The 17,211-nt window shown below is 48.7% G+C and overlaps 1 protein-coding gene and 1 pseudogene across 1 annotated transcript; both read left to right on the top strand.

The window, feature by feature from the left end:
• Window positions 1-4,409: 4,409 nt before the first annotated feature.
• Window positions 4,410-11,877, top strand: LOC119305680 (annotated as a pseudogene).
• A 761-nt stretch (window positions 11,878-12,638) lies between these two features.
• Window positions 12,639-14,792, top strand: LOC119305677 (serine carboxypeptidase 1-like). Its single transcript, XM_037582141.1, has 8 exons — window positions 12,639-13,023; window positions 13,157-13,264; window positions 13,357-13,616; window positions 13,721-13,966; window positions 14,084-14,190; window positions 14,274-14,360; window positions 14,456-14,561; window positions 14,637-14,792. Exons 1-8 carry the CDS (start codon window positions 12,639-12,641, stop codon window positions 14,790-14,792), a joined length of 1,455 nt encoding a protein of 484 aa, XP_037438038.1.
• The last annotated feature ends 2,419 nt before the right edge of the window (window positions 14,793-17,211 follow it).

The following is a 17,211-nucleotide window of genomic DNA, read 5'->3' as shown; positions in this document are numbered from 1 at the left end:
GGCAACTTCTCTACATACCATGACAATTACCAAAATATGTGTGGCAATTTCTTTGCATAACATGACATTTTTTCTGTTGTAATATGGCAATTCCTGGACATGTGTACCATCTTTTTTGTAGTACCATGGTAAATCTTTTTGCTATAACATGATAATCTTTTTCTACCAGCATGGCAATAAACAAAAGTGTGAGTAATTTCCTCTTCGTTGACATGGCAATTCTCCCTGTTATAGCATGACAATTGCAGTAGTGCAAATCAATGATCATGTGGCAAAATTCTACGATGTACCATGGTAAATGCTAGACATGGGAATTCTCCTTTTTATACCATGGCATTTTTGTGTGCCACCGCATAGCAAACCCAAAACACATGTCAAGTTTTATCTATTGCAACATGGCAATTCCCTCTTCACAACACGCTGTAGCATGGCCACTCGCTCTTCATAACATGGCAATCTTCTAGAGATGTGTGAGCAAAGGGCGCAACACATCGTTTGCTGGCTAGAACCTTTCAGAACGAATGACGCCGTTCACTTGTTCGAGTCACCCAAACGTAACAATCGTTCGCGTCAGGGGCTCAGGGAAATATACAATAGCAGAAAAGATACAATATATACAAATGTATGTCCCAACCATATGTAGATACCTCTACAAGTAACAGAAATCACAATTTACAAATATTAATTATATGATACTCTTTTTGCAATTTGCATGTGATTAGGCGTGCATCCGAAGAAATATCGATGACTTAATTAAAAACATGCATTTACATCCGAAAAAGGGAGAGCTTGTATATTTTTTTCTGACTGAACACATGTTCAATTCCGGGGCTCGACGACTGTGTCAGCTACAACACGTCATGTCTTTGGTGGTGCATGTGTTGTTTCTAGCCGATTGGTTTGGCACGAAAGCGGTCGGATGGCCCATGCATGGATGGCACGGTGTCATCGGCCAGATGCGCGGCACGAGTAGCAGTAGCAACCCCTAAAGAAATGTGTTTTTACCTAGTTTTTTTAACCTTTTTTAGGGGTACCTAGTTTTTTTTACCTATAGTAATAATTATTTGAATTCCATATGTATTAGAGGTAATAAACTGAGCAGCCCATCTATTCCTAAAGCCCATTGACCCATCTTCACGTTCTTGGGCTGGACATAGCCAGCTACGCCTCCAGACTTCTCCTAAAGTCCTAATCGACCCCCTTTGGATTTTCTCAAAAAAAAAAAATCGACCCCCTTTCGATCGACAGAACTGTGAGAGTCTGAAACCTAGACTCGGCGGCGTGGTGTTGCGGAGTGGGCAGCAACACGCCAGCACCGCTGCAGCGCTGCGGCGGCCGGCGGGGACAGCGGTCGCCGACCAGAGGGCGGAGGCGACCGGCGTGGGCGGCTGCCGGCTGGGCGCGTTTCGGCGTGCTGTCCTCTCACTCTCCGACTCCAATCTCCATCTCTCTAAACCTATACAAGGCTACAACCTAGTGTAAGTACAGTACATACATCTGTACATTAGAATCTTCCCCTTTGTGATTTTTGATTGAATTGTTGCCTGACCCCCTGGCCCTTGTGTTGATCCAAAAACTGTTGTTTGAGAGTTGAGATGTAAAGAGAGATAATCCCATAGTGTCTCTATTTCGGGAGCATGAAGAAGCAAAGGTGCAAAAAGTAGGACCGTCGTCATCACCGTCTGCTACTGCTCTAGTAGAAGGGCACACTCGAGAAGAGGCAAGGACTGCTCAAGAATAACTTGTTAGAGTTGGCGACAGATTCGCCGAAGGAAGCGGACATCAAACTCCTACTCCACCTCTCTGGGCAGTGGAAAGAAATGGAGATCAATTATCAAACTACTGTGCTGCGGCTGTTTTTTGTTCCTCCTGTGCAGAGAAGGACGAATGGAGGTCAGAGGGACCTGATGTGTTGCGTGCCTGCTCTTGGCTGCTATTCCGGTAGGTATATACACTTGTTTCTATTCTCTTCTTATGCAAATATGCAAGCTCTTATGCTCAATGTATTGTTTGTTGGCCAAATACTAGTTACTTATTATCTCATATCTTGTATGGATGAGCAAATTCAGCTGCAATAAACACCAAGAAGGATGTACAGAGTCTCTAGCAGTCAAACAAGGTAATATCTTGTACGTTTTTGACATTTTCATAATTGTCACAATATGTAAATTTGCGAGGTTTGCATTACACTTAAGTTTTGAGCTCTGCGCATTTCTTTTTTTCTGAGTGGCACCCCCCGTATTGTAATTCTAGATCCGCCACTGACGAGTAGGATGTCTCCTCGACGACAGTGGTGGTGTTATAGGCGGTAAGACGTCCACCAATCCGTTAGTGCCACTGCCCCCTCTCGTCATTGCTGGCAGGACACTCCTCTTCGTGATGTGGTTGGCTAGATGACACCTTTGCGCATGTGCTTCATTGGTGCATGGTTGGGAGGAGGTGTCGGGAAAGACGTCTGGACTCCTCTGGTGGACACCATGGTGGTTCTTTGTGGGGTACTAGCTTATGCAACTATTGGATAATCCATTTGTAAAATGTTGTTTGGAGCACCGCTTCATGTCCAGAGTGAAAACTCATTGTGCAACCTTCACTGGTTGCCACAACAGCGGTGAACTGCGTCATTACCTTGTTGAAGGCTTCCATGCCTCGGCACCCTTGTATCTGGCTCGGACGACGTCCCTTGAGTGCTAGTCCGGTGTGTGTGGTCTTCGCCGGTTTCCCTTAATTAACCGATGCATGTATGATTTTTGGGTTCGGTTTCCCTTATTAACCGGACCAACTCTCTTCTTCTATATGCAAATGCGGGAGCTCCCTACCCTCTGACGAGGTTTCGTCAAAAAAGGCTTCCATGCCAATGTTCTGGCCTTCATTGGTTGGTCTTCGCATCCAGATGAAAATCCTTTGTCCTGGCTAGACATGGCGATGGTGGGTGAGAGCGCTATCCCTTCTTGAAGGCGTGGATGCAGAAGAAGTCAATTTAGTCATAGGCGTTTTCTGCATATCATATACTAATAGATTTACCAAAGTTGTCATTGTCTTAATTATACTTTGTATGTTGGTTTTTCTATGGCATCACTACCTTGCATAAACTTTAATAAATTATGGCCGTGTGCATCAAAGGATGCAGATGCCAGGAGGGACACTTCCTTTGTGAAAAAAAGAAAAAAGAAAGTACCATGTACAATCCATCTGTACTAAAGAAGACTTTCCAGAGGCTTGGTCTTAATCTCTACCTAATAATAAAGCGCCGTGGGTTTCCGTCGTCCTCACCCCTATTTGCAAAAAAGTCCCTACAGTTTGTTGAAATCAACCCGCAGTCCATCTATAAGTCATAAGGAACCGTTTTTTTAACTTTTTTAGAAAACCCCTTGAGATTTCAGGTAATCAACCCGCCGTCCATATTTAAGTCATACGAATCTTTTTTGTATTTTAACAGAAAACCCCCTAACCTTTTGGTTAATCAATCCGCAGTTTATCTAAAACAAAATTATCCATATCTTTTAAACCGTAACTTCGATTTTAACATATTATATATGAAATTTGATTAGAAAAATGTGTAGAATCTAAATATGCTGTTACTTTTAGCTGTTAAATATTTCTAAACTATTAATTTGGGTGCAAACTTAATCTATAGTGCACGGTCCGTTTTTCTTTCGCACCGGCGGCGATCCAAATTGCAAAGAAACACACATTAAAACCAGATTGAGTAGGAAAAAACATTGATAACCACACATACACAACTCAGAAAAACCTCGCGGGAAAAAACAACACTTTTCTCATCTTATTCTGAGCGATTGTGTGCGTGCGAGCGAGCGCGCGCGCGTGTGTGTGTGAGAGAGAGACGCCTTAGGACTGACCACATTCAAATGCATTTTTGTTGTGTGAGCAGTGAGACCACCGTCAGGAACACAAATGTGATGCCATTTTAAATAAAGAACGTCTACCTATCAGGGTCTCGAGTCGTGGTCATTGAGTTAAGAGCGTGTATTTTTTCTGTCCCGTTGCAACGCACGGGCTCTTTTGCTAGTCAAAGTAAATTGGCTGTAAGACATTGAGTTAACCCACCGCTCAGAGTTAGCTATTATCGTCTCACTTTGACCTTTCGCTCCATGTAAACTCAGAACTCTCTTCGGAGAATCCAAACCAAACAAGCAGCTACACTACAAGAAAATATAGCAGTGTTCACCAGATACTTTGGCACCAAGCAGTTTGGTCACAATAGACATAGTGGTGTACTAATTGCAACAAACTTGTTAGTTTCTTAGTAACCATAAGCCTCTGAGCAGTACGCTCGTGGATTTGTACTGGGTGGAGAAGAGCGAAATAGCAACCAAACTCCTGAGCTGCCCCATATATATACCCACCACAGCAGAATTATCTTTCACAAGATAACGAAGTCAGAGGCAAATATGATGAGGCACACCATTACCTTCTTCCTGTTGCTCCTTCTGCTGGGCGCATCACTCACAGATGCCTCACAGGAGGATCAGCTCATGAGGTTCATGGAGTCCACGGCCAAGTATAAACGTATAGGGAAAGAAAAGGTTTGAGGGAAGACACGCCACGCAAAGGGGCGATCAGCTCAATATATATTGGCCTCGTGTACAAAGTCTTGAGAGCCAAGAAAGAACTACCGTGAAGATCTCCAACCGAACAGGCTCGGTGAGATAAGGTAGAAAAATAAACGTACACAGCTTATACAGATATGTCACGTTAACATCCCCCGCAGTCAATGCGTCGGGCGAGCGAACGCATAGACTGTACCGAAAATCCAAAAACAGCTGGGACGGCAGACCCTTCGTCATAATATCTGCAAACTGCTGTGAGGACGGCACATGAAGAACCCGAATCTGACCGAGAGACACCTTTTCCCGAACAAAGTGAATGTCAATCTCGATGTGCTTCGTACGGCGATGCTGAACCGGGTTGCAAGCCATGTAAACAGCGCTGACATTATCACAGAAGACGACTGTAGCGGAGTGAAGGGGACGCTGGAGTTCCTGGAGAAGTTGGCGAAGCCAACAACACTCAGCCACGACATGAGCCACGGCGCGGTACTCTGCTTCGGCGCTCGAACGAGATACCGTGGCCTGGCGTTTGGATGACCAGGACACAAGGTTATCACCAAGATAGACACAATAGCCGGAGGTAGATCGGCGAGTGTCGGGGCAGCCAGCCCAGTCCGCATCGGAGTACGCGGTGAGTGTCGAAGCCGAGGAAGAACGCAGCCAGAGACCAAGATCCAGTGTACCACGGACATATCGGAGAATCCGCTTGACGAGGTTGAGATGCGGTTCCCGAGGAGCATGCATGTAGAGGCATGCCTGCTGGACAGCATGTGCGATGTCGGGGCGCGTCAGAGTCAGGTACTGAAGGGCGCCTGCAAAGCTGCGGTACTCAGTGGGATCCGTGACGAGAGGACCGTCATCAGCTGCAAGTTTGCAACGGGTGTCTATGGGAGTAGGACACGGGTTGCACTCCAGCATACCGGCGCGCTGCAAGAGGTCGATGGCGTACTGGCGCTGGGACAGCATCATCCCTGACGGCGAGCGAGTGACCGAGATGCCGAGGAAGTAGGACAGATCCCCGAGATCGGTCATGGAGAACTCGCGATGAAGAAGACCGGTGATGTGCTGAAGAAGACCAGCGCTGGAAGCGGTGAGGATAATATCGTCCACATAGAGAAGCAAATAAGCCAGGTCGTCGCCCCGTCGAAGGACAAACAGGGAGACGTCGCACTGAGAGGCGACGAAGCCGAGACGGTGCGCGTAGTGAGCAAAGCGCTGGTACCAAGCCCGAGGAGCCTGCTTGAGGCCATAGAGGGACTTGTGGAGCCGACAGACATGCTGAGGATGATCAGAGTCGATGAAGCCAGGTGGTTGCTCGCAGTAGACCACCTCGTCAAGATTACCATGGAGAAAGGCGTTCTTGACGTCGAGCTGGTGTATCGGCCATGCACGAGAGACGGCGATGCTGAGGACGACGCGGATGGTGGCGGGCTTGACGACAGGACTGAACGTCTCGTCGAAGTCAACGCCCGGCTGCTGAGAGAAGCCACGAACAACCCAGCGCGCCTTGTAGCGAGCGAGAGCACCATCAGAACCAAACTTGTGCTTGAAGATCCACTTCCCTGAAACAATATTGGCACCAACCGGACAAGGAACAAGAGACCACGTGCGGTTGTGAATTAGAGCATCATACTCCTCAGTCATAGCAGCGCGCCACAATGGATCCTGAAGAGCACCCCGGTATGTTTTGGGTATCGGAGAGACGGAAGAGTGGATGGCCGAAAGATTTAGTTTATCGACAGGCTGAACAATGCCGTGTTTGGCACGTGTAAGCATAGGATGTGTGTTAACCGCCGGAACGGAAGGAGCGCGGGTGCGGGTCCGAGGCGGAGGTGGTGGCGGGGGTGGAGGCGGAGGAGTGGAAGCCGAAACCGAGGCAGGAGATTCGGAAGACGGAGAGGTACCGGCGACCGGCAAGCTGTGCGCTAGAGAAGACGTACGCGAGCTAGGCGCAGGTGTGGTCGCGCACGTCGGGAAGCTAGGCGCGCGCGTGGATGAGGAGCCATGCATGCTGGTCTCAGGAGAAGCATGCGTGATGGGCTGGGCTGGTGCTAGTACGACCGGGAAAGGCTCAGGGTCCAGCAAGAAGTCTAGGGACTCAGCAGGCTGGGCTGGTTGCGTGGTCGCGAACGGAAACGAATTTTCGTCGAAAATAACGTGACGAGACGTCAGAACTCGACGAGAATTGAGGTCGAGGCACCTGTAGCCACGGTGCGAAGATGGGTAGCCAAGGAAAACGCAGGCAGTGGATCGCGCAGCGAGTTTATGAGGAGCCGTGGCGGACTGGTTAGGGTAGCATAAGCAACCGAAGACACGGAGGTCGGAGAAGGATGGAGTTTTGTTGTGAAGGAGGGTGTATGGGATGCGAAACTCTACAGCTTGACATGGACGGCGATTGATGAGGAACGTTGCCGCGGCAAGGGCCTCTGCCCAGTATGAGGGTGGCATATGTGCTTGGAAGAGGAGGGTGCGAGTGATATCGTTGAGGGTGCGCAAGGCACGCTCAGCTTTACCGTTTTGTGGAGACGTATAAGGGCAGGACATGCGAAGGTGGGTGCCGTTTCGAGCCAAGAACTCGACTAGTGTAGAGTTAACGAACTCGGTGCCATTGTCGGTTTGTAGAGAGACTATGGGAAGATTGAATTGTGTGCGTGCGTAGGCGAAGAAATTAATGAGGATATCACAAGTGTCGGATTTGCGCCGAAGGGGATAAGTCCACATAAAATGAGAAAAATCATCCACAATGACAAGGTAATATTTAAAACCAGAATTGCTTGCAACAGGTGAGGTCCATAAATCACAATGGATTAACTGAAAGGGAACAAAGCACACAGTTTGAGACCTAGAGAATGGTAGGCGTACGTGCTTGCCTAGTTGACACGCATGACAAACCATAGTGGACTTATTACATGGAATAGCAAAATCTTTAGCTAAGTGTGACATAGCGTCACGACCTGGATGACCTAAGCGGCGATGCCACAGCTCGGTGGGGGTGGTGGAGGCGACAAGTCCATAGGGCGATGGCGAGCTGGTGCTTGTATGAAACTCGTAGAGTGGACCGGGGCTACTGAAGCGTATGATCTCGCGCCGAGTTTGAAGATCCTTGATAGAAAAACCAAAGGGGTCATACTCCACGGAACAAGAATTATCAATAGTAAATTGACGAGTAGAAAGGAGATTTTTAATGATGGTAGGAACTACTAGAACGTTGTTAAGATCAAACGTGCGGTGGGGTGTAGAAATAGTAGTGTGACCAATGGTGGAGATGGGTAAAGAAGAACCGTTGCCAATGGTGACTTGGAAGGGAGGAGAATTTTGGGAGGGAGAAGAGAGTATACCGGGGTCGGAAACCATGTGGGAAGTGGCGCCGGAGTCCATCACCCATGGGCTTGGCGTGCTGGAGCCAACGTTGGAGCTGCTGGCGGTGTTGTTGAGGGCGGCGATGAGGGCGGAGCAGTCCCAGGCTGGGGCGCCGGTGCCGGAACCGGGGCCGTACGGCGTAGCTGGAGGTGGAGGAGCAGTGCCGAACGCCTGCCCATGCAGGGGAGCGAGCTGGGTCGTATACGCTTGATGGCCAGGAGGAACCCAGGTGGATGGGCCGGAGTAGCGCTGCATCTGCTGCTGGGGGGCGACAGGCCGTGGCCCAAGGACGCCAGGACCGCCAGAGGGAGGAGACGGACCACCAGCGGGCCTCCAGGTGGGCTGCATCTGCTGCGCCTGGCCCGTGTAGGGGTTGAAGCAGATCCACGGGCCAGGTGAGTTCGAGAAGCCGGTGTTCTTGTTCTTCTTCTTCTGCCAGCGGCCATTGCCGCCGCCACCAGTGCCACCGCCGCCGCTGCTGCCTCCAGAGGTGCCACCGGATGGACTAGAGCCGGTGGTGTTCCCGTACAGCGCGATCTGGGACGCGGCGGGTGGGTGCGTGCCCGGGGCGGGATGTGCGAGCTGATTCTCGCGGAGGAGCAGAAGTGAGCGAGTCTGCAAGAACGTCGGGGTCGGGACCTGCATAGAGACAAGGGTGATGATGTCGGCAAAGCGGGGGTTGAGCCCCCGGAGGCAGGTGAGCACCAGGGTCGTGTCGGTCACGGGCTGTCCAACGTCGCGGAGGGCGTCGGAGAGAGTCTTGAGCTTGTGGCAGTACGCGGCGATGGTGAGATCGCCCTGGACGATGGCGCGGAATTCCGCCTCGAGGTAGACGGCGCGGGTGAGCTGGTTGTCGAGGAAGAGATTGCGGATGAGCGCGTAGGCCTGAAACGCGGTCTGGTCCCGCGCCATGATGATGTCGAGGATGTCGTCGGAGACGGAGCCGTAGAGCCACGAGCGGACGATGTAGTCCTGGCGCGACCACTCAGCGGTGCGATCGGCGGCCGGGGTGTCGGTGGAGATGTGGCCGGAGAGCTCGTACTTGCCGAGGAGGACGCTCATGAGCATACTCCACTTGGAGAAGTTGGAAGCCTGGAGGTCGAGGGCGACCGGGATGTGCGTCTTGACGTTGACGCTGATGGCGAGGGACGCCGGCGACGCAGCCTGGACCACGGTGGTGGACAGGGCTCCGGAGGTGAGAGCATCCATCGCGGAGGAGGTGGCGGCCGAGGACGTCATGGTGGAGGCTGGGAGGCTGGCGGCGGAAGCTAGCTAGGTTTGTAGATCGGAATTGTCTGATACCATATAAACGTATAGGGAAAGAAAAGGTTTGAGGGAAGACACGCCACGCAAAGGGGCGATCAGCTCAATATATATTGGCCTCGTGTACAAAGTCTTGAGAGCCAAGAAAGAACTACCGTGAAGATCTCCAACCGAACAGGCTCGGTGAGATAAGGTAGAAAAATAAACGTACACAGCTTATACAGATATGTCACGTTAACACCAAGAAGAGGCAAGCTGACAGAGCCAGTAATGCAAACGTAACCGAGGAAGAAAACGTCCCATGGGCCGACGCCAGCAGCTTCAGCCACCTGCCCACGCGTTGCCCGATCCCATTGGCAGGCGCCAAGGCGGCCGACAAGATCACCGCGCTGCCCGGCCAGCCTCCGCGAGTCAACTTCGACCAGTACGCCGGCTATGTCACGGTGAATAAGGAGTACGGCCGCGAGCTCTTCTACTACTTCGTCGAGGCCCCCTATGAGGCGGCCTCGAAGCCGCTCATCCTCTAGCTCAACGGTGGGCCTGGGTGCTCATCGCTGGGGTATGGCGCCATGATGGAGCTCGGCCCGTTCCGAGTGAACCCCGACGGCAAGACTCTGAGGAGGAACAAGCACGCCTGGAACAACCGTAAGTTGTTAAGTGGAGCTGGCTTCTAAGCAGAGTAGATACACTGAACTGATTAGATATGTGCAGTGGCAAACGTGATCTTTCTGGAGTCGCCAACCGGAGTGGGGTTCTCCTACGCGAGCAACAACCCGGATAATATCAACAAGCGGGGCGACCAGAGAACTGCCGAGGACACATTCGTCTTCCTGCTCAACTGGTTGGAGAGGTTCCCCAAGTACAAGGGCCGCGACTTCTACATCGCTGGCGAGAGCTATGGTGGCCACTACGTGCCGCAGCTTGCCACCGTAATCACCTTCATGAACGAGCTCCACCGCACCACTTTCATAAACCTCCGCGGCATCTTCGTAAGCCTTTCGCATGTGACTTTGCAGAATTATTGGGTTTTTTGCGGTAGCCATGCATATGCATGTTTCGTTTGTATTACATCTAGGTCGGCAATCCGATCCTTGACAATTACAAGAACAGCGAGTGGAATCTGGAGTTTCTATGGAGCCACGGGCTGATCTCCGACGAGATCTGGGCCGGGATCCGTGCTAACTGCACCTTCACCCCGAAAGACGACGGGCGGTGGTGCTCTGTGGAGGGGCAGGCATTCCACGTAGGCGGCATCTATCCCCGAAACATATACGACCCGAGGATCTGCCTTCCGTCGGCACGCGAAGGCTATGTAAGATAGATATGATGCGATCCCTTGGCTACTCTCCAACTCTCTTTCCCAATAAGAATTGCTGATTTCTATGGCCAGTCAGACAGTCACAGTGTCCACAATTTTTGATTTGCCAGCTGGCTGGCTATGATCCATGCATGGAGTACTACGTCGAGGCTTACCTGAACACTGGCGAGGTGCAAGAAGCTCTGCACGCCCGCACCAACACAAGTTGGATAGCTTGCCCAAGAACAAGGTATATATACTCTATCTATCTGCATAATGTTCTGCTGCTACACTACCCCAACCTTTTTTTTCTTCTCTCTTGTGCGCAGCAGCTAATATGCACCACACTCTCGTTTCTTCCAGCGTCCCCTTCCATTATAACCCCGGCCCAGTTACCATGGTGCCAACGATCAGGAGGCTAGTCGAACGTGGGTTAAGCGTATGGGTCTATAGGTACTACTCTATACATGCACAATGAGCATTGAGCAGAATAAAATATCTATCTTGAGGTTTTTAACTAGAACGACCATCTTTCTTCAGTGGCGATTTGGATTCCACATGCTCGATTACCTCGACGAGGTACTCGGTCAAGGATCTCAACTTGCCCGTCACCAAGCCATGGCGCGCTTGGTACACCCCGGACGTCGAGGTAATTAACCGCTGTGCAGAAATAGACACCAGCGAGAGCTAATTAAGTAAAATTCAGATATGATGTGTGCTTGAACCTGAGATGAAATTAATGGGTTTCCGGTGGCTTATAGGTTGGAGGCTATGTTCAGCAGTACCAGGGAGGCTTCACGTTTGCATCGGTGAGGGGTGCTGGCCATCTGGTTCCTAGCTATCAGCCAGAGAGAGCCCTTGTTCTTCTCTACTCTTTCCTCAAGGGCAGGCTCCCGCCTGGGTGACGTCCCAAACTGAATTGAGATATTTCGGCACTCAGATGTTAATTTACTGTGTGTTCTGATTCGTATGCTGGATTCTATAAATAAATCGCTGCTTACACATGACTATGAAGTGCGGATAACGATATATTCAGGCCATAGTCATATGGTTTAACACTTGTGTGCTGAAAAGGGTTGTATGGTGTTCACATGAAAAGAATAGAGTGAATAGCACATCTGGTTTGCGCCGGACGAACATCTTTGAGTTTTGATCATACTGTATTTGCGCAACGAGCAGAATGAAAACAAGGCAATTCTCAGGACTGCATGTTGGAATTGTTAAACACGTCAACATGCCACGCGACATGACAGGCGCATCTCATAGGAGATAGTTGAGATAGTTAGGTTGTTAGAGTATCATGTTTATCTCATGTAACCTCTTATCTCTATCTCCTTTCTTGATCTCCAAGCTTGTAATCTAAATCACATGTATGCGCTGTTATGAAAGGTGCACCCCATCTATTTAACATGAACCCGTCGGCCTGAGCGAGGCAAGACGTTCCGCTAGTTCGCACATGAATATCCCCACTTGTTTATCATATGCTAGTTTATACAAGGATATAGGTTTTTTTCTTTCTATAAAGATACAAGGACGGGTAAGACACGAAACATGATGATGTTAGGATTTATTATAGTGACCTAATTGTTCAAATCTTAAAGATGTATGATTTGTGTTGCTAATTATTCAATAGTACTAACCGTTTGTAACTAAGTGATCATCGTTCTCATTCTTCAATCAAAAGTTAGGACTAATCCCTAGTAGCAATGGCAGCAGCATGCGCCAAAGTGTAACCTTGGTAAAATACTGTTCTGCCACTGGCAACGTATAATGACACCGGAGTGCACCCATAGGGAAACTCATACAATCATACATCACCAGGGCAGCATGCCAAGTGGTGCTCTCTCCTAACTGTAAGCTTTTCTAAGCTTGGGTACAAACTATAACTGGACAACATACAGCCGGCATCTGCAGTATTCAATTGAGCAACAATGGCCACAGCCCACAGGCATGCTGTTTTTCTTTCCTTTTCCTTTTTGTCTCAGTACGGTCATAAGAACTTTTCAAGGCTCCAGCACTGATTGATTGATCGCGTCAAAACATTCTCCTTCCAATCATTTCCCTTACATTACACCTATATAAGCACCTCGAAACACCACACAAATATCCGTGGACGCGACGGCAGCTGCTAATTTTCTTCAGAAAACACCATGAGCAACACTTCCTTGTGCCTCCTTCTCCTCATCTGCGTGGCCGCGTGGCACGCAGATGCGTCGCAGGAGGCTCGACTCAGAGAGTTGATCCTGTCCAAAAGGGCTAGCACCAGTAGCAGTAGCAACAGCGTAGATGAGCCAATGATAGGAACTACAGCCGCCAGTAGCCTCCGAGCAGAGCACTCTGTCTCTGACCAGAGCGATCAGAAGGATGCCGACAGGATCGCCGCGCTGCCGGGGCAGCCGCCCAACGGCGTCGGCTTCAGCCAGTACTCAGGCCACGTGACCGTCGACGAGAAGAACGGCCGCGCGCTCTTCTACTACCTTGTCGAGGCGGCCACCAACGCGGCGACGAGGCCGCTCGTCCTGTGGCTTAACGGAGGTTCGGCCATGCATACATAGAGATGCACTTGTGTCTCCTTAGGGAATACACATAGCTTCGCTCCTGCGTATAGTGTCAAAAATGATCTTACATTTTTGAGACGCAGTACGTGATATATTTCCATGACGTGCAGGTCCGGGATGCTCATCCTTCGGCTACGGAGCAATGGGGGAGCTGGGCCCGTTCCGCATCAACAGCGACAACAGAACCCTCAGCACAAACGAGCACGCCTGGAACAACGGTTAGGGAGTCACAACATTACAACAACCGCTAACGGTTTTCTACGGACGACCCACACGTGACACGTGAAGGTTTTGATGCTTGTGCATGCAGTGGCCAACGTGCTCTTCCTTGAATCGCCTGCCGGCGTCGGGTTTTCCTACTCCAACACGACCTCCGACTACGACAAGAGCGGAGACCAGAGGACATCAGAGGACGCGTTCCTCTTCCTCATCAGCTGGTTCGAGAGGTTCCCGGAGTACAAAGGCCGCTCCTTCTACATCTCCGGGGAGAGCTACGCCGGCCACTACGTGCCGCAGCTCGCAGCCACCATCTTGAGTCACAACACTTCCATAAACCTACAGGGTATCTTGGTACGCGCGATTATGTTTAGTTAAACATACATTTCATAACAGTTAACACATTTATTTCCTAGTGAAGATCGTATGATATAGCTTGTGGATCTCTACTTGGTTAGGTGGGCAACCCATATCTTGATGATAACATGAACACGAAAGGGGTGATGGACTTCTTGTGGAGCCACGCCGTGATATCAGACGAGGTGTACGCCAACATCACCAAGAGCTGCAATTTCAATCTGTCGGATGGAAGCGCATGCTCTGACGCCATGGCCGCATATGACACTGCTAACACTCTCCTCTTCGACATTTACGGACCTGTTTGTATCGACGCGCCCAACGGAAAATACTACCCCAGCCGCAATGTAAGATATATTTTGGAGTACATCTTTTCTGATAGTGGCAAATTATATATATGCACGTAGCACACTTCCTTCGAATAACTAATTTCTGAAAAAAATTATCCGCTCTAAATTGTGCAGGTGCCGGGGTATGATCCATGCACCGGCTATTACATAGATGCTTACCTCAACGATCCTGAGGTGCAAAAGGCTCTACATGTTAGAACGACCAAGTGGGCAGGCTGCACGTAAGAGTTAGCTTAATTGGGGCCAAGATAAATACTCTTGTGAGCATCCACTCACTCCACTTACCACTACTGTGATTGTGCAGGGACTTGCACTGGAAAGATTCATCGGCGTCCATTGTGCCAACACTCAAATGGCTCATGGGCCAGGGGCTGCATGTGTGGTTGTTCAGGTAGGTAACATGCCAACCCCAGGCTGAACTGCAACTGCAAGCACGCACCTAACATTGCCAAAGTGTGTGGGTAACAAATAGTAATATGTTTTCAGCGGTGATTTCGACTCCGTGTGCCCGTTTACCGCCACGAGGTACTCCATCCATGACCTTGGCGTCGCCATCACGGAGCCGTGGCGCCCATGGACCGCGAACAAAGAGGTAAAGCATGACTACATGTTCTAGTCAGTTTTCACTTGTTTGTTTGTACTGACTGACACTGATAAATCTTTGCAGGTTGGAGGGTACGTTGAAGCATACACGGGCGGTTTGGTTTTTGCATCTGTGAGGGGCGCTGGTCATCAGGTCCCTTACTTCCAGCCTGAGAAAGCTCTGATATTGTTCAGCTCGTTCCTGAAAGGAACGCTTCCACTCTATGAGAAGGGACAGTAGTATTATGGACCTAAGTAAGAATTGTGGTGTCATGCATCCAGATATGGTGTTGCCTTATCAAGGAACTTCTTTTTTCTGTCTTTTGCCTCTTCAAACGGACACGGGCTCTTGAATATACAACAAATTTATGGCACCTCTAGTTTGTTACAACTGCCTTCCGGAGTGCCACACACCTAACTTGTGGCACTTATCATTTGGGAAACATTATTCCTCTCAACAATTAGGTATACCCGGAAATGGCAGAGAAAACATTCTTCAACCTCTGCACCCAAAAGTGCCCAAAATGCAATTTATTACAAAGTTTACGGAGGAGTTGCGTCGTAGGAGGAAACAAAACAACAAGTTACATAAAGTGAGGAGAATTGAGCATTACATAGCTTGTTATCAAACCTCCATTTAAACCAGAACTACAACATCCTGGTTCCAACCTCTGGGTTGTGGAACTTCATGGTTGGTAAACTATACTAATGATGCAACAAAGATGATTATGATTAGGAATGGCATGTTTTTGACGGAAAATATTAGGTGCAACAATTTAGAGCATGGCTAATAATATGGCCAGCAACTAGCTATATAAGAGTGCCTTGTCATCAAGAGCTAGCAATACCATTGACTCGTATAATAGGGTTGGCTATAAAGTTGGCTCTTAGCCTAGTGATTTTCTTCACTCTCTCTTTCGCTTTCCTCTCATTTACTCATTTTACCTAGGAGCACGTGTAGAGGTTTGCTCTTGCATTCCCTCCCTTTTTGCTTGTCTCTCTTCCACATAGGCAAAAGTGCCATGTAAGCAGGCGTATAGCCCACTATTGTACTTGATCTTACATGTTGAATCAGACTGCATCTTTGCAGCGGAATAAGTGCAACAAATAGATGCATATCTCGGTTTGGATGTGGCAATCATCATGGAGTGCAAGAAATTGGCCATTGACTTTACAAAAGTATGTTATGTGCACGGTCTCCATGAAACTAATGAGGTGGTGGGTGGACTTGCAAAAAATTCTTTTAGCACTAGATCCTCTAGCTTTTGGGACACTTCGAAATCCCTGACTTTGTTTCTCATTCCCTTGTAGACGATATGTCGATCATTCAAGGAATAAAGTCTATATACCGTAAAAAAAATTATTGATCTTTATTGCAAGCTGCTTTCATGAGCGTGCTTACAATCGCTACTTTGGTGATTAGAAATTCATTTATCCGAAGTCGGGAAGAACCGGAAAGTTCTGATTGTACTACCATACGAGTGTAACCTCTATCCTCACTATCCATTTTTGCATCAAAATGGTGCAAGCAAACATCTCTTTTTTGTTTCTTCAAAATAAAAGAACATTTGAAGTCGAAACTTTGCAGATCAACATCACACAATTACTACCATGTGCATAAATGTTTTCGGATTTTTTGGGTGCAACATACATAATTAAAAAATATATAAACTCATTTGAAATTTAAAATTTGAAAAATTTATGTTTTATGAAAAAAAGGAAATATTTTATATAGTGAGTGGCACTTGTGCTAATAAAACTGGAGATTCGAGGGAACGGAGGCATTTAGCGCAATTTTGTGGCCTATGGGGAGCAAAAGAGATATGAACTGGAAGCACAAGAGAATATGAATGAGACGATGGTTGTTAGATCTTTCGAAATTAGACAATCACCTGCCAGGATAGATGAATGTTTCTTCTACTTGGTTCATCTACCCTTGATACATCTATGCTGTTTTTATAATGTGAATGAGAAAAGACGATCATAGTGGCAACTTAACTACCAACGTTTTTATATTGTACGATCAAATCGATTATATATCCAACTTGTGAGATCTTGTAGTGGCCAACGTGCTCTTCCGGGAATCGCCAGCTGGTGTAAGGTTTTCCTACTCCAACGACCTCCGACTACGGCGAGAGAGGGAACAAGAGGACGGGAGATGACACATTTTTCTTCCTCGTTAACTGGTTGACTGGCTCGTAAGGTTCTCGTAGTACAAAAGCCGCCCCTTCTACATCCGGGTAGAACTTCAATGGCCACTATGTGCCGCAGATCGCAGCCACCATCCCGAGCCACAATCTCAACAATGGTTGGTAATCCATACCTTGATGACAATATGAATGGTAAGGAGGAGATTGACTACCTGTGGATCCATAGTGTGATATAAGACGAGGTGTGGGCCAATATCACCAAGAACTGCAATTTAGACCCGCCAGATGACAAATCATGCCTACTGTAATATGCTATGGCCCATGATCCTGCTAACATTGATCCCTATGACACATATGCACCGGCTTGCATGGATGCATATGAAGGAACACTCTACCGCACCCGCTATGTAAGAGAGCAGCATTGAATTATAAGGAGTCACACATACCTTGAGTATTTGTTTTGCGAAAATAAATTTTGCTCTTAATGATGGCCAAAGCGCCCCCCCCCCC

This window comes from Triticum dicoccoides, chromosome 5B (assembly GCF_002162155.2).
Source record: "Triticum dicoccoides isolate Atlit2015 ecotype Zavitan chromosome 5B, WEW_v2.0, whole genome shotgun sequence".
In the NCBI taxonomy this organism is placed as follows: domain Eukaryota; kingdom Viridiplantae; phylum Streptophyta; class Magnoliopsida; order Poales; family Poaceae; genus Triticum; species Triticum dicoccoides.
Note: the sequence above shows the minus strand (reverse complement) of the source record. Positions and strands in the feature narration are given on the sequence as shown.